This window comes from Rhamphochromis longiceps, linkage group LG23, assembly GCF_057381845.1.
Source record: "Rhamphochromis longiceps isolate RC_006_pf linkage group LG23, R_longiceps_female_GT1.1, whole genome shotgun sequence".
In the NCBI taxonomy this organism is placed as follows: Eukaryota; Metazoa; Chordata; class Actinopteri; order Cichliformes; family Cichlidae; genus Rhamphochromis; species Rhamphochromis longiceps.
The window spans coordinates 36,452,930-36,470,185 of record NC_140578.1 but is presented as its reverse complement, the minus strand read 5'-3'; the positions used below and the strand labels follow the sequence as shown (position 1 = coordinate 36,470,185).

At 41.8% G+C, this 17,256-nt stretch overlaps 2 protein-coding genes and 1 long non-coding RNA gene across 4 annotated transcripts in view; 1 reads left to right on the top strand and 2 right to left on the bottom strand.

Annotated features, from left to right (window-relative positions):
• The window catches only part of LOC146642502 (uncharacterized), a 501,695-nt gene that overhangs the window by 294,425 nt on the left and 190,014 nt on the right, over nt 1–17,256 (bottom strand). The window lies entirely within an intron of this gene.
• On the bottom strand, nt 976–6,328 carry slitrk1 (SLIT and NTRK like family member 1). The gene is made up of 2 exons (XM_085399082.1): nt 5,202–6,328; nt 976–5,064 (listed from the first exon to the last, which is right to left on the bottom strand). Exon 2 carries the CDS (start codon nt 5,002–5,004, stop codon nt 2,899–2,901), a length of 2,106 nt encoding a protein of 701 aa, XP_085255208.1. The 5' UTR covers nt 5,005–5,064; nt 5,202–6,328; the 3' UTR covers nt 976–2,898.
• Nucleotides 13,986–16,490, top strand: LOC146642506 (uncharacterized). 2 transcript variants are annotated; one of them, XM_085398394.1, is made up of 5 exons: nt 13,986–14,122; nt 14,289–14,465; nt 14,655–14,762; nt 14,881–15,088; nt 15,278–16,490. In XM_085398394.1, exons 2-5 carry the CDS (start codon nt 14,290–14,292, stop codon nt 15,740–15,742), a joined length of 957 nt encoding a protein of 318 aa, XP_085254520.1. In that variant the 5' UTR covers nt 13,986–14,122; nt 14,289; the 3' UTR covers nt 15,743–16,490. The 2 variants fall into 2 exon arrangements, 1 of the variants encoding a protein (XP_085254520.1); XR_014909604.1 differs by lacking the exons at nt 13,986–14,122; nt 14,655–14,762; nt 14,881–15,088 and having other exon boundaries at nt 14,324–14,465; nt 15,278–15,415.

Sequence of the window (17,256 nt, the reverse complement as noted above, 5' to 3'; positions counted from 1 at the left end):
TAGAAGCAGGTCAAATATCGCAAAGCATATAAATGTAACTTTGAAACACAGCGTTTGAAAGTTATGACAAATCATCAGTGGACTGTGGCACAGTAAATACTCCACAGAATAGACACATAGTTACCCCCAATATATCCCCTCCCTGTGATTGGACAGGAAAACCGAGGAAAGGGAAGCTGGTGGAGGTGGTGGCGTGTTTCGGGGGGGGGGGGGGCAAGGACGAAAATGGTGATGAGGGTGGTGACTGGTTTGTCACAGATCTGCTGAGATGTTAGTCTCCAAGGTCAAGCTGCGTATGATTATGTGGTTTGGGGTAAAGAGGGGAGGGAAAGTAAGGGCGGCTACACGTACATGCAAATGGTCACGCAGCTGCTCTCTCGCGCGCGCTCTCTCTGATTTGTCTTCACACATGCGGGCTGCATGACCGTGCACGCGCGGTCCTGCACGCACGCACAAAGGGGGCCGACAGACAAAAGAAAAAAAAGCAGGAAAAATGATTCAGCACCATGAACAGCGCTAGCTTGAATTGTAGGCCTACTTGTGGTGGGAAGAAGAGGCAAGGTGAGGGGCAGTATGGGGGATGTAAGCCCGTCTAAACATCGTCTCTGTACACTCTCATCGTGGCCATGGTAAGTTTTGACCGAATTAGCCTGAACTCGTGTCGAAATTAAGCATATTGGAGTGGGTTTTGTAAAAGAAAATCAGTTGGCAAAGTGAAAACCAGTGCTAGGGTTTTACATAACAAACATTAAGTCAAAAGACAAAAATGCTAATTGCACATTCCTCGCTTCTGTTTGAGCTACTGCAGAGTTAAAGAATTGACTTTCTTTTTTTCAAACAAGCCCCAGCTATTTTAATGCTTGTTTGTTGTTGTTTTTGTGTTGTTGTCATTGGGTTTTGTTTCGTTTTTGTTTTTTTGTTTGTTTGTTTGTTTGGGTTTTTTTTTTTTTTTTTTTTTGGGGGGGGGGGGGGGGGTCATCCTTCTTCTTTGTTTTAAATTCAGGTAAAGCAATATAGGCTATAAGCAGCATATCCCATGACAATAGCTGAGCTCTGGGAAGAGAAAATAGCAATAAAACAGGTATTCAGTCATGGCATTGTTGTCATGAGCTCACAAAAACCATGCGGCCCCTTCAAGAAGAGTAGCTCAAGTTCAAAAGTGAATAATTTGAAAGCAAAAAAAAGACATCTTGCTTTATGTAGTTACCTCTGCGTTATGTTTGTATGTAGGTACCTTTGTTTGATTTCTTTCTTGCTGTAAAATGCTCCAGCTTGCCTCACTTCTCTCCCAGCCACAAAAAACAAAAACAAAAAACCCCGCCTCTTTCAAGCACGTTTTGTCCTAAATACAGTGACTTCTCCTATTTGGACAAGATTAGATGGCTTTACAAAAGCTCACAATATAATGAAAGTGAATCATAGCCATAAGCTTTTATGTGGAGGAATACATTTTTTTTTCCTGACATTAAAAAACAGCGTTCTATCTATGTCAGTCTACCTTCGCTGTTTACATCGAATTGCATTAGCTCAATTGAAAACACTTCTTTGCTTTTGAAAAAATATGACAGTATAAACCCCCCACCCCCATACCCCCAACTTTTTAACTTGTTGCAATGTTTTTTTGTTTATTTATTTGTTTTGTTTTCTTCCTCTCACCCAAAGCAGGCTATATTCATTGACACATAAATAAAAAGAAGAAGAAGAAGAAAAAAATAAGGTTAAAAAAAACACACTGTTATTTTTAGCTACATTAACTTTGCAGCATAAGCATCTGAGTGACGTTAATTGGTCATGCTCATCTGCATGTCGGAATATCTGAACAATTGGCACACCATAAAATAACACAGTTTTACATTCATAAAGGAGATGATGAGTGCGCAGACGTGGGTTTCTTTTTCTTTTTTTTCTCTCTTTTTGTTCAAAATCTGCGCCACTTAAGTATAAATAACCCCAAATATTCATCGACAATCAAAAAAAAATGATAACAAACAGAAAAAAAGAACATGCACTGACAGCTTCACTTCCATCACACTCCTCTTCCTCCTCTTCATCCCTCCTTTTATGTTTTTGTTTCTCCAAACAAGTTCAAAACAACAAATACAAATCCTAACTGCAGGTTCACAAAAAAATAGAGAAATGGCACTTTGTAATAGTCATATATAACTCTTAATATCTATATATAGTCGTCATATTGATATAACATGAGAAGGGGTCGAGTTGGCTCCTTTTTACGCTTGTTTGTGGTGGTTATGGTTTCCCCTCTCCGTCGCGCGCCCGTCTCTCTGGCTGTGTGTGTGTGTAGGTGTGTGTGTGTGTGTGTGTGTGTGTAGGTGTGTGTGTGTGTGTGTGTGTTGAAACCATGCGAAATATCTTCATGCAGATTATGATACATCGGGTCCGAGTATTTACATTTACATTCATGCGCTCGTGCACCATTCCCTCGGGGACGGGTCCTCGGTCCTTGAATCCACACACACGCGCTCGCTCTTTGAATTATTATTATTATTATTATTATTATTATTATTATTATTATTATTAATAATAATAATAATAATAATAATAATATTACTGTTGTTATTCTCTCTCTCTCCCCTCTTTTCTGTCTTGCAGAGATCTGTGGTCCGATTGCGGCAAAAACAAAATAAAAAAATCCGACTACTGGGAGGGAGAGAGAAAAGGGGAGGGATGGGTTGTAGCCTTTTCTTTGGGGGGGGGGGGGGGGGGCGGGGGGCTTGGCATATACATATATTACAGAGTGGGGTGAGGAGGGGCAGGGGGGCTGTGCAAGCAGCAGCAGCAGACTTGGTTCAAATGGATAAAATATAAAGTTCGTATGTGTATCTGTCTCTTTGTGTGTGTGTTTGTAATCCAGGGAAGGGAGGGGGGCATCTTTCCTTTTTACGCATCGTTTGTCGTGGAGAGATGCGTGCTGCAGTCGAAGCCCCGGTGCGCGCCCCCGTCCGCGTGATAAGACCCGCTGTGCCAGTACGAAGAGTCGCACACAGTCTGCAGGGAATTGATCTCGGACGCGGAGGAGTTTCCGTCCCTCCGCTTCGACCTCTTTCGGTTCCGCAAAATAAACACGAGCATCCCCACCACGGTGAACGCGGACGTGACGAACACCAGCAGCAGACCGGGCACGAGCACCGAGATGGAGACCCTGTTGGGCTCCAGGTAGGAGTTCGAGCGCGTCCCCGAGTCCTGCGCGAAAGTGCTGTTTTTGGACAGCGACGTCGGGGAGACGTAGAGCTTGGGGCACAGCAGGTCGTTCCGCACGTAGCGGAAGTCTCGCTTCCAGAACTCCTCCGGCGACTCGCACTTGAGGTCGCTCACGATCACGTCGGCCCCCAGCTTCTCCGTCCACTGCTTGAAGGGCACGATTTTGCACGAGCAATCCCACGGGTTCCCGTGCAAATCGATCTGGATGATCGAGTTGAGCTGGTCCAGCACGCCTGCCACGGGGAGATAGGGGAAGTAGTTGTTGTGCAGGCTGATCTTAGATAAAGAAATCCCAAGGAAAGCATCCGCGGGTAACGATTTGAGCAAGTTGTTGTTGAGGAAGAGAACCCTCAGGTTCGGCATGGGGCTAAACGCGCCCGCAACTACGAGCTGGATGTCGTTGTATTCCAAACTGAGATATTCCAAATTCACGAGGCCCACGAACATCTCCGTCACCAGCGCGTCCAGGTAGTTCTTATCCAAGTACAGCCACCTGAGCTCGCTCTGGTTTTGAAACGTGCCGTTGTCGATCACCTTGATGTTGTTCGCGCCCAGGTCGAGCAAGTTGAGGCTCGCGTAGCCGAGCAGCTGGTTTTTCTTCACCGCGTGGATGTTGTTTTCTCTCATGTTGAGCTCGTGAGCGGCCAGGGGTTTGGGTTTGAGGTTGGACAGGTTCTCGATCTTCTTGCCCTCGCAGTTGACCCCCAGCCCCTGCCTGGAGCCCACCAGCTTGCACTTGCACGGCTCGGGGCACGTCACGTTGCGCAGCTGCTGTTGCTCCCTGTCCACACCTGCCGCCACTGGAGTGGGTTTCGTTTTCAGCTGCCAGTTCTCACGAGATTTAGAGTGGTTCTTGTTGGACCCGTGGCCTCCTGGCGTCGGGGGCCTGCTGGCATTTCCGCTGGGCTTGTAAGGCGTCGGGTGCGTGTCGCGGGCCATGGAGGTCTCCTCTTGGGTGGGAGGGGCCACCAGGCTGCTGTCCACGCCGGCGCTCTGCGAGGGGCACAGATCCACCTCTGACGTCTCGTTCAGGTCGCTGCCCTGCAGCCTGGTGGGAGCCTCGCATATCACCCTCCCAATGAGCGCGTTCCGCGGTATGTTCTCCAGCCACTCCTTGAGCGAAACCAGGTCGCAGTTACAGTCCCACGGGTTGTCCTCCAACAAAACCTCCGCAATGCCCGGGATCTGCTCCAGGATCCCTTCATAAGGCAACGTTTTGATTCGGTTTCCGCGCAGGTCGAGATGCGTAATGGGCACATGTTGAAACACGTTCACGGGCAACGCGCTGATGAGGTTGTCGTTAAGTATCAACACTTCAAGTTTATTTAGGTCCCTGAAAACGGCGGGGTCAATATCCCTCAGTAGATTAAAATCAGCTTGGAGATATTCCAAGTCGTCCAAGCCCAGAAACGTGCTCTTCCTGAACGATCTGATCTTATTGTTATTGATGTGCAGCCGCTTAACCAGCTGAAGTCCCAGGAAGGCGCCGGGCACGATGTCGTGCAAGCCGTTGTTTTCCAAATGCAGACTCACGGCGTTGTAAAAGTTGGCGAACTCGTTGGGAAAGAGCCTAGAGAGAGAATTCCCGTGTAGCAGCAAGTGATAAAACTGCGAGCTGGGGCCGGTGAGCTGCTGCAGAGTGGTGAAGCTCCTCTTTTCGCAGTCTATGTGTAGGTCTCCCTCCACCTCGTTGCAGGAGCATATCTGCTCCTTGCAAACGTCCCTTGTAACGTTTCCACTGGCGAGACAAAGAGCGGCTTTCAGCAGGACGATCCAAAGCAGCATTTTTTCAACGTGGACGACTCATTCCCGGATTCAAGACGCGGCGCGAGCTGGGGGTCTGGTCTGCATCAGCGGGAAGGAGGGAAGCAAAAAAAAAGGGGGGGGGGGAGAAAAGAGGGAGAGAGAGAAATACAGATATTTACGGAAGGGGGGAGAGAGATAAGGCAGTCTTTTTATCACACATCCACGCTGCGTCTAACCTGCTCTCGTGTCCACTCTTCCAGTTTTGTTTCCTCTCTGTTCCCCCCACGAATCCAAAAACACAAACATAAACGTCTCTTTCAAGTCGACCGAGTCCTCACAGCCTCGCAGGGTTCGGGGATATAATCGGAAGAAAAGCGGAAAGAAAAGAGCGTCAGCGGAGTCCGGCTCATCTTTTCGTTTTTTTCTTTGCTTTTTCAGGTCGTTTAACACTGACCTTGGCAGTGATGGAGAGAGGGGGGAAGGTGGTGGTGGTGGGGGGGTAAAAACGAACAAATCCGTGGCTTTTTCCTCCCACCGGTTGTGTTACTGAGCGCTGCGGCGGCGGTGGCGGCTTCGTCGGGAGCTGTCCGCTCTCCCCCCGGTGCTGAATTCACTCCCAGCGCTGGGGCTTCACAGGCGGTCCCACCACTGCAAAACACCGGCATCCCCCCCTCACATCCCTCGGCGTCTCGCCTGGCTCGTTTGCGCCGATTTTTTTTCCTTCTTCTTCTTCTTCTTCTCCTCAACACCAGTACCAACTACAACCTCTCTCTCTCTCACTCCCTCTCCTTTTCTCCCCCCTCTTCTTCTTCTTCTTTTTTGTGGCAAATTCAGGAATCACAAAAAGAGGAACGCGGAGACTGCGTTCATCCTAGCGCGGTGCTCTAAGAAAGATCTGACACCCTCTACTGAGCTGTAATGGAAAAAAAAAATCCGTCGACTGACTGAGGGAATGCTGAGGAGAGAGAGAAAGGAGGGGGGTCGCTTTTCGAACCCCCTTGGAAGAAGAAGAAAACTCACTTTTGTTTCTTTCTTTTGCTTTTAGGGCTTTCGGTGTTTTCGAATTTTCCATCCAGCGGCACAAAAATCAAACACGCACAATAAGATGCTTCTTCCACGAGAATTCTCACAGCTCGCAGCTACACGGTGAAAGTGTCCAACCCGGCATCGTCAGAAAAATACACGGGTGAGATCTTCACAGTAAGGATCGTGATAGCTCAGCCTTCTTTCTCAGAAAGAAGAAGGAGGCATTAGTTTGTCCCTGCAGAGCCTCCACTGTCACAGTCCGGACTTTCGACCCGTTGCTTCTGAGAAACACTGTTGAATGCAGTAAAAACAATTATCCGGTACAGGCATGGCTCAGCCCGCGCAGGGAGGGAAAAGAAAGCAAAAAAAAAAAAAAAATCAGCAGAGAAACAGTTGACTATACAACAAACGATGCGTCAGTGTGGAACCCTATATGCGCATGTGTGCGTGACGTTCTGTATCACCCCCCCCCCCCCCCCCCCCCACACACACACACACACACACACACACACACACACACACACAGAAATTCCTTTACAAAAAAAGTAGAAAGGAATAGCAACAAAAACACAAAGCCATGAGTGTTTTCAGCATTTTCTCATCTACCATCGAGTTATATTACACTCCACTGTTTAAGATTATTACATCAGCTGTAGGAGGGCTTGGGGGGAGGGGGCGATGTTGGGGAGGGGTGTGGGGAGCACAGGACAGTTGAGGTAGTTATCCCTCCACTCCACCACCACACACACACACCCTCCACCCCATCCCCCTCCCCCTCCTCCATCTGCAGTGCTCAGTTGGAATTGAGAGCGTGACAGAAAATGGGCATGCTAAGTTACACCTCCTCTGTGTGTGTGTCTTTCTCTCTCTGTCTCGCATTCTCTGACACCATTTTTTTTTGTGCAGAGAGGAAACAATGCAGACGCACACACACGTGCAATGAGACACCAGCCCAGGAGTCAGGAGACTCCAGCAAGCCTCACAAATAATCAGCACATCATTAGGGCCACCTACATGTGGCTGGAAAGTGTTCCCATTATGGCCAGTTGACTGCTTATGGTTCCTCCCTGCCCACCTGTCTATCTGTCTGCCTGTGTTTTGCGTTGTTTCTTTTTTTTGTTTTTCCTGGCGTTACTTGGTCTGCATACGTGTTGGTTTGCCCATCTCCTTCATTTCCTGTCTTTTTGTTTCTTCCTGTCTGTCTGAACTTGCTGGTATGTCTCTCTCTCTCAGATCTCTTTATCGGTGGCTTGAGGAGAGAATTTGCTTTACTCAATACCCACTGTTACAAAGTGCTGCCACATATGTGACTTCCTTCAGTATTTGGACTCGTGATATTTGAAGTGATTCAAACTGCTGACCCAGAAGTTCATTTTTGTCCTCTGTGGGGGACATGACTCTGAGACTTGTAGGTCAAGCACCTTTTATGCAGTTTGGTTGATTTCTTCAATCCTGTCAAGAGGACAGTGTGGCATACCAGAGCTTTCTGGTAATGCCACACTTGTGGCGGTGTAGCTAACACAGCATATTAGCTTTCTTTTCAAAATGGCAGACATTGCAGTTTCCACATTTTTTAACAGATGCTACGTTTCTGATGCTAAACCCAAATTCTTTCTTCCGCATCAGAGTCTTAAAATAATTGCAAGTTTCCAAAATCTTACTAAAACAAATTTAACCCTCTCAAAGCGAGACTTTTATTTAGTGTCCCTTGCAGTGGACAACAGGATTCACTACCTCTCATTCTCAACCTGTGCCCATGATTCAGGAAAGGAAGGGTTGAATGAGGCACAAATTACTTTATTCAGAATTGTGGAAGGGTAATCAGACTTTGAGCTTTCAGAGATGAGGTGGAGGAGGACCAGACATAAGAGCAGGTAGGTGGCAGCTTGGAGGAGGTGCCCACTGTATAAGCTGTGCCTCTGAAGTTGTGGCATTGGGTTTCCCTGACACAAACTGCTATGAAATCTCATACCTTCAGAGTTGCAGCTTATACCTTACTTCTAATCCATAATGGACTTCAGAGATCATCATTTTGCTCCTTCCTACAAGCTCTTCAAGTGTTGGTATGTCCTATTCTGAGGTTTGATACCAGAAATCCAGATGAAAACATTACATCACATCCTATCATTCAGTGATCAAGCAAGACCCCATGTCCACTGCAAAAACAGAGGATAAAAAGTGAAAAAAAAAACAATTTTGAAAAAAAAAATACTGTAGCATGTTTCTTTCAACCATATTAATAAAGAAAATTCAAAATATGAAACTTTTTTTTCTTCTGGATCTCAGGAGGATAATTCTCCTGTATCTCTTCCTCTCCCCAGCTACATTAACCCCTCTAGCAGCAACCACAACCTCAAATATGATCAGGCAATATTTACTGAAGGAGAACGACACACGGAACGAACAAGATCCAGGCAGCTTGGGGAAGTCTTTGGTGAGGATGGGTGTCCTAGTACTGACAAGAGGAGGTGAGACACCAAGAAGGGGAAAGGGAAATGACAGCTCAAGAAATTCAGATAAATTATCTCCAGTTTTTTGAAAAAAAAAGTGCACTTTTTGCTCCAACATATCATTGCTGCAGTGCAGAATCAGATATTTGAGACAGATCATGTCCATCAGTGAAGTTCCTCACTAAAGCAGCACACCCTTTTACGTAAGTTTGCTAAAGATTTGAGTCTTTCCTGTGCTGTGGAGTAAGCAGAGCTTTGCGTTTCTATCCATCCTCGCCTTCATCCCAGACTCTCCTTCACTCTTAGGGCACGTCTGTTGTGTTTAATGAATGTTTTGTTTGCCATCTTTCGAATAGGCGCAGAGTCCTGCTGTGGGGCCGATCAAACCATGCGAGCGATGTGTTCAATCCAAACTAAGTAACTGATTGTCAGCTCGGGTCCCTGGCATGCAAAAAGCAAACAGGCTGAGGGCGGACGGTCAGGCGGCCAAGGCAAGGACACATCACTCATTCACACTAATTAATTGGATATATGTGTGTGTGTGTGTGTGTGTGTGTGTGTGTGTGTGTGTGTGTGTGTGTGTGTGTGTGGAGGGGGTGTGCATGTGGGTGGTGTGGGGGTGTTAATGTGTAGGAGGGTGTTGGAGAGAAAATTCCTACTGATTTGTTTTGGTGCACATGAAGTGCGCTTCCTGAAAGCGTAAAAAAAAAGAAAAGAAAAAAGATCACCTCCTGCGTGCATGCATCATATGTAGCGAATGCCTCCTCTTATTTACAGCAGGTGGGTGGACTAGTACAAACATAGCTTAGTTACGCTCGAGCGTCTCGTTTCCACTAAAGAAAACAAAGAGATAAACAATTCTGACTTTACTTTAGCTTGACTCAGTCCTTGTAGGGCAGACATTTAGACTCTGATATAATCCCCCAAACAGGATAAATCATATTTGTATCAGGAAAAAAAAAGCCCTCATCTTGAAGTCAAAACTAATTGGATTATGAATATGAATGTATCCCAAGGAATAATTGCATGGGGGTTTCAGCATTATGATGTGATGCAGATACTGTCGGGTTGCATTAGTGTGATGCGGGAACAGATGAGCTCATACGTCACTTGCATACACAGTCGCCGGGGCTGCAGTGCAAGTCGGGCTCAGCATCGCATGCAAGAAAGGTGAGGACGTGCTTGTGTTTATTTACTATGACTAGGGTCAACCGTGGGGATAGGCCACATTAAAACCTAATGGGCTAATCCCAGTTGTTTTGCCATAAACAGCCATGAACCACCATGGCTCCCTTGGCTCCTGTGCATTTGCTCTGGTCCATCCCATGGCTGCTCGATTTTAAATTGTTATGTCTCTTGCACCATTCCACAGCTGTTTAGGGATTGTTGCTGTGCACTGATCTGTTTGGAGAGGCCACTGTCATCAGGGAGCACCAGTGCAATGTTCCATTCAAAACACTTTTTTATTAATTTGTATCATACTTTTAAAATTGCAGAGTTGCAGAGTTAAAGATACCTAGAGTTTCACTGGTAGTGACGAGGAGGGATTGGATTTGTACTTTTAGCTGTGCCTTTAGGTGAATATTCCCTTTGTCTGCTCCTGGTGCTGGGTGTTTTGGTACTGCTGACTCTACTACGGTGGCCCTGAAGAATCAAACACATTGCAACTTAAGAAAACACGAGAAAAGAGAAAAATGCTGCAAAAACAAAAACAAAAAAAATTAAGTGTTTTTGAGGAGACAGGAATGTGATAGAAGTGACAAGAGAACGATAAACAATTAATAGCAAACTTGTATCTACAGTATTATATGACTCATGCAATTAAAACACACATTACCTGGCATATTTTTCTCCCGATGAACAACAATGAATCCTGCACTTTTTACGAATGTCCCAGTCCCATGTTTTGTTTTTTGGGAACAGCTTTTCCCAAAAACAATTGCTCCCAATTTCTTTTTATCTACTTCCTTTATGTTTTATACAAGTTTCTTTGTATTTATTTCTATTTCCACTTTGCTTTATTCAATTCCCTTTATGTTTGAGTTATTTTTTCTGTTTCCTGGTGTTTTCTTAAGGTGCTATGAATTGGAACTGTCAGGACCACCATACTTTACAGACAACACACACTATGTGAGATTAGAACTTCAGAATTGGATGACCTGTTCCCCTGTCATATTTGATACCATTTACCTGCAAATCATTATTCCTGCTTAAGGGCAAGTTTTGTCTCATCCTCGAAAGTCAAACTTCCACCATATCATGCTTTGAAACAGTCCTGAAACCTGTCAGTATGCTGGCCTATTCTCAAAAGGCACCAAGGCAGACATCACTGGAACCGCAGTGATGAAATGGAGGTAAATGTCATTTAACAGCTGTTAGTAAATATGAGTAAAATGTGCAAAGAACTCTGCCAAGTGGCCTTTAGTGGCTCCAGAGGGATTTGCATGAAGTCTGATATACGGCTGTAAGTGAGGTCACCCTCTCCCGACATCCTTGCATGCTTGAGGTTAGCATCTTGGGCATCACATTAGCAGCTGCTAGCAAAACACATCCAAACTTGAGTGTGTGCATGTGTGTCAAGAGGAATTTTATAGTTTAATAGGTCAGATTTACTTTAACTACTCTCCATTCTTTTGACAAGGTCTGGTTTTCCTGATGAGTGTTCTGAGATACCTTTCATACTATTATTGACATACAGGGATAACTGTTATAGAATTTGCCTTCTAGATAATTATAGAGCTTCATGAAATCCCATAGTTCAGAAAGCGTATTAGCTATTGCTTTTCAAATGCTTCATGTAATTGTTGTATACATGGCGCAATTCCCACAGAGAAAAACCAACAGTGAAGCCAATCAATAGCTTTCAGTCAGGCAGTGATGCTGTGCTACAAGATTGCTTGCAATTTCCCACTCCCATTCTGAAACTCATATCTGATGAGTATTTCTAACTGGCCATAATTGGCAATCACCTACGATTTGTCGTGCAACGTGCAGTGTCATACTTTGAAGTGTTTTATGGTTCCCTGAGTAAATGTATTTATCAAAAAGACGTCTTTTTAAATAAACTTTGATGCATTTTTCATACCTGCTTAACAGAGACCTTTCTGAGTTTAATCCTTCCCCAAGAGATACTGCGTATTTAAAGAATCCAGGGATTTTATCAGGCTGAGACAGTATTTTATTTATTTTTTTGGAAAGTCCACCTGACCTTCCCTCGAGCTTGTATTTCAAGACTTTTTTTTTTTTAAATCTCAGCTGATGAAGACATTTGTGGGGTGTATGAGCTGGCCTGGTGCAAAATCAACAAAACCTTGCTGTTTTATCTAAACTTCTCCCTTTAGCGGTTTCCAGCAAATCATCTTGTCAAACAGCAATTACGATCTTTGCTTTTAGCGTCCAAATCGGAAGCTGAGATTTTTCTTTTTAATTTTTTATCACTTTATTCTCTAGACTAAACATGTGCCGCATCAGCACTGCCCCCAATGTCCTCCAGATGTGCATCACCAGGACATGCACTTTCTCCCGAGGCTTCAGAGGCAGGAGGCTTTGAGAGACTGAAATACTCTTCAGGTAATTACAGAAAGGTCAGCAACCATGTTAAGCTTGTTTTCACATCAGCATGTCGAGCTCAGTGTGTGTGGACAGCATTCAAAATAAGCCATGGCTGTTTAGGGTTTGTGGTGATTCATGCGTAGGGAGTAAATATCTTTTCATCACAGAGTAGATTAGTTGAACAGGAGGAGGAGGGCGCTAATACAAAATTAAGTGCCATCTAATATTATACCAAACCTTAGATTAAATTTTTTTTTCTTAATGCAGTGCCCTTCTCATAGAGTGTAACCCATATTTTTGTTTTTACACTTTATAGACATGCTCTAAACATATCTATCTTACTAACTATATAACAAGTGAAGGTACCACTTTACAATAAGGCTCCCCTTATAGATGCTAATAAATAGTTTATAGCTATATTATTAATTAATTTGTAAATGCTTTATAAACCATTATTAATGGTTTATTATGCATTAGTTAAGGGTGAGAAAGAGGAAAAAAACTGACCGGTTTCTTGCCAAATAGTGAGCCAAATGTGTTCACCTATATATTTCATCTAGAGTTGCTATATTAAACATTTCAGACTAAGTTACTATCCTGTAAGCACAATCAGCATTTGTAAACATATTTTTTATCATATAAAATTGTACTTCAGAAATGCATTATAAATATCCACAACTATCAATCGGAGCTTTGTTGTAAAGTGTAAAGCATAAAACCATTTATTAATGAATAATAAATATTTATAAATGCCAAATGGGAGCCTTATTGTAAAGTGTAAAGCATAAAACCATTTATTAATGAATAATAAATATTTATAAATGCCAAATGGGAGCCTTATTGTAAAGTGTAAAGCATGACACCATTTATTTATGACTAATAAACATTTATAAATGCCAAATGGGAGCCTTATTGTAAAGTGTAAAGCATAACACCATTTATTAATGACTACTAAACATTTATAAATGACAAAAGATAGCTTTGTCGTAAAGTTTAAAACATGTCAACATTTATTAATCACTAATAAACATTTATAATTGCCAAAAGTGAGTCTTAAATGTATAATGTCACCATTTATAACACTTAGACCTAAATTACAATCAGTGCTTGAAATAACATTTAACTACTGTCAAAAATGGCAATGTATTGTAAGAGTAACACATGTAACATTAAATGTGTTTTTTAAAACACCAAACAGTCACCCACTCCAAAAAAAGTTCATGCCAGACTGGTTCAAACTGGAAATATTTTTTGAAATGTCCTTAAATAAGCGTCCCAGTGGTCCATCAGGGTGTCGCGCTCCAGTTCCTCCTTAAGAAAAGTCAGTTTCTCTCGCTCCTTGTTAAGAAGGGCAGTTGCAGTAGGGGCAGGATTAGAAGAAGAATCTAAAGAACAAACAATTATTAAATTACAATACTAAAATAATTTATAATCTAAACTTGGGAAACTCAAATAAAATATTGATTAAAAACGGTTACAACTTGAATTTATAAAAAGCCACTTTGTAAAAATTATGTTATATACACATGTGGTGGTTCAGACATTTCTAAAACAAGGCAAATAATTCTTATGTGTACTGCCTTACCAGGGTGTTTAATATAAATTTAATGATGCACATAAACAAAACTAAAAATATACAACTAAGTGATATCAATCGTTTGGAATAACCAATAGTAATAGAGCTATTCACATGTTATGTGATGTTAGTTAGCCACTGTAGCTAGCAGCCAAATGGCTCGGTAGCTAGCTAGCTAGCATTATACTCACCTTCATGTCTAACTGCTGACGTCGTTGGCTTAGTGCAATCTAGATCATCCAGTCTCTGCTTTTTGTATCTCTTCGAACGTGTGCTAACTGTGTAAGTCGCAGACGCACACAAATTTTTATCTTCTGCTCCATCCATGGCGCAGCAACTTGAACGAGCGCCTTCAGTGTGTCTGTTCGTGCCCCTTTGGCTTGACCAAGGAGGGGCTTTCCTTAATAAAGTTAACTGTGATTGGATGGTTGTATAAGCTCCTCTGCGTTTAAATTAAATTTGTTTTCCCTCCCTTTGGCAGCAGAACATATTTTTTTAGCATGAATCCAGCGGGTTAGATCTACATAACAAAGTCGGAGATACATTATAACAGGTGAGACAATCCTCTTTTTTGCGTGGGACTATTTTTGATTATAGGGCTTGTTTTATATAGCATGTGAAGTTCTTTAACTCTGAACCGATTTGCACTAGACTCCCATAGAGTATTTTACGGTGTTTCGAGGTGATAATAAAATAAATTACTCATTTTTTTCCACCAGAATGTCTTTGGGAATGAGATTGCGCGCCAGAATAGAAGGAAAACAAACTAAATATAAGGCACTAAGGCTCATTAAATGGCTGCAGAAGAAACACCTGCTAAAAAAGAAGCTTAGATGTCCTGTTTGTCACCATAAGATGAAAATGATTTCCGTGGTGAAGAAAGACCAATATATGTGGTATGTATAATGCATGATAATGTAGTGCATGTAGTAAATATAACAAAATATTTCGGTTATCAATGCAAGAGGGAGCATTAACCTCTTTTCATTATTATTTTCTTCATACTTAATTTTGTGATTATCTTTTCAATTAATGCTCTTGTTTAAGGGTCCATTTCTTTACTTAACTCATTGATATGTTCTCAGGTGCTGCAAAAGAGCAAGTCATAGGAAAGTTTCCAGAACAATTAGAACTGGCTCCCTCTTTGAGAAATCAAAAACATCTCTTTTCAGTTGGATGAAGTTCATTTACAGGTATATGTAGATGTAGACATTAATAGCAATGCACCTTTCATAATTGAACACCAATACGAGACTTGTGAAATAAAATTAGGGCCTCAGTAAGTAATAATTGCCTCAATTTCTATCACAGATTTTCACAAGGGCTCAGGCTCAGACAAATAGATTTGATCGATGATGAAGTGGCTGGCAGCTCCAGAACACTAAGTAGCATGGCAAGACACATTCGACATGTTTGTATACGTGCAATTAAAAGACACAGAATAAACAATGGACACCGTCTTGGTGGTGACAGAGAATTTGTGGTTATAGATGAAAGCTGTCTCCATCATCAGCGAAAGGTTGGTAAACTCTCAGACAGGTTTGTTAGAATCAATGCAGATCTGACTGTGTCCTCTAAACATGGAAACCTTTACCATAAGTAAAAAAAAATAGTAGAAGCAACCATCTTTTTGAATGTTTCTTTGTAGATATTTAATTTCATTCTTTTTCATTTTAATTCTGTTTAATTTTATTCTTTTTGTTTTCAGTATGCACGTGGACGCTTTGGAAATGCATGGAAAAGGAAGAAATGGGTATTTGGAATGATGGGAATTAAAGACAAAAGGCGAAGGCTCGTGTTAAAACTTGTTGAAAAACGATCAAGGCGCCACCTTGTTCCTCTGATCAGACAGCATGTTAAGTTGGGTAGTGCCATTATCAGTGATGAGTGGAGAGCCTACAAGAATGTTTTGACAAACATAGGGTACAGACATTACACTGTAAATCACAGCAGGTGGTTTGTAGATCCTCAATCTGGCAGTCATACACAGCATATCGAAAGGGCTTGGATGACCATCAAAGGACATGTCCGTAGACTAAGAGGAAATCGCACTGAGAAGTTGCTGGAGGAACACCTGATGGTTCTTGAGTGGTCATCTTGGCTTGGTTCGCGACACCCTGATGGACCACTGGGACGCTTATTTAAGGACACACAAAAAATATTTCCAGTTTGAACCAGTCTGGCATGAACTTTTTTTGGAGTGGGTGACTGTTTGGTGTTTTAAAAAACACATTTAATGTTACATGTGTTACTCTTACAATACATTGCCATTTTTGACAGTAGTTAAATGTTATTTCAAGCACTGATTGTAATTTAGGTCTAAGTGTTATAAATGGTGACATTATACATTTAAGACTCACTTTTGGCAATTATAAATGTTTATTAGTGATTAATAAATGTTGACATGTTTTAAACTTTACGACAAAGCTATCTTTTGTCATTTATAAATGTTTATTAGTGATTAATAAATGGTGTTATGCTTTACACTTTACAATAAGGCTCCCATTTGGCATTTATAAATGTTTATTAGTCCTTAATAAATGTTGACATGTTTTAAACTTTACGACAAAGCTATCTTTTGTCATTTATAAATGTTTAGTAGTCATTAATAAATGGTGTTATGCTTTACACTTTACAATAAGGCTCCCATTTGGCATTTATAAATGTTTATTAGTCCTTAATAAATGTTGACATGTTTTAAACTTTACAACAAAACTCTCTTTTGTCATTTATGTTTAGTAGTCATTAATAAATGGTGTTATGCTTTACACTTTACAATAAGGCTCCCATTTGGCATTTATAAATGTTTATTAGTCATAAATAAATGGTGTCATGCTTTACACTTTACAATAAGGCTCCCATTTGGCATTTATAAATATTTATTATTCATTAATAAATGGTTTTATGCTTTACACTTTACAACAAAGCTCTGATTGATAGTTGTGGATATTTATAATGCATTTCTGAAGTACAATTTTATATGATAAAAAATATGTTTACAAATGCTGATTGTGCTTACAGGATAGTAACTTAGTCTGAAATGTTTAATATAGCAACTCTAGATGAAATATATAGGTGAACACATTTGGCTCACTATTTGGCAAGAAACCGGTCAGTTTTTTTCCTCTTTCTCACCCTTAACTAATGCATAATAAACCATTAATAATGGTTTATAAAGCATTTACAGATTAATTAATAATATAGCTATAAACTATTTATTAGCATCTATAAGGGGAGCCTTATTGTAAAGTGGTACCCAAGTGAAACATATATACTTGTTAGGTTTAGGTTAATTTAAGGGTTTAGCACTTCGTTGTATTGTTTTAAATGTAGGGGTAAGAATCCTGGGAGTACATTCATCTGATTGCAGTTAGAAAGTTTAACAAAGCGATTGTGTTTATATGTTGCCCCTCCCCCCTTCACAGGGGGTGGAGCAGGCTAACTGCTAACAGAAAAACTTTTTGCTAAAACCTGAGAATGATTCATTAAAATGAAGTCAAACATAATACTGCACCTTACTGTCACTGGCACAAGTCAAAAGCAAAGATCACGTTGAGATGGGTAATGAACAGGTAGACAGGCATGGAGAACAAAAAAGACCAATGACATCTGTTCCACAGCATTTAATGAACAACTTCAAAGATAATTTACATCGATGAAGGCTGCATACACTCAAATCAAGTAAGT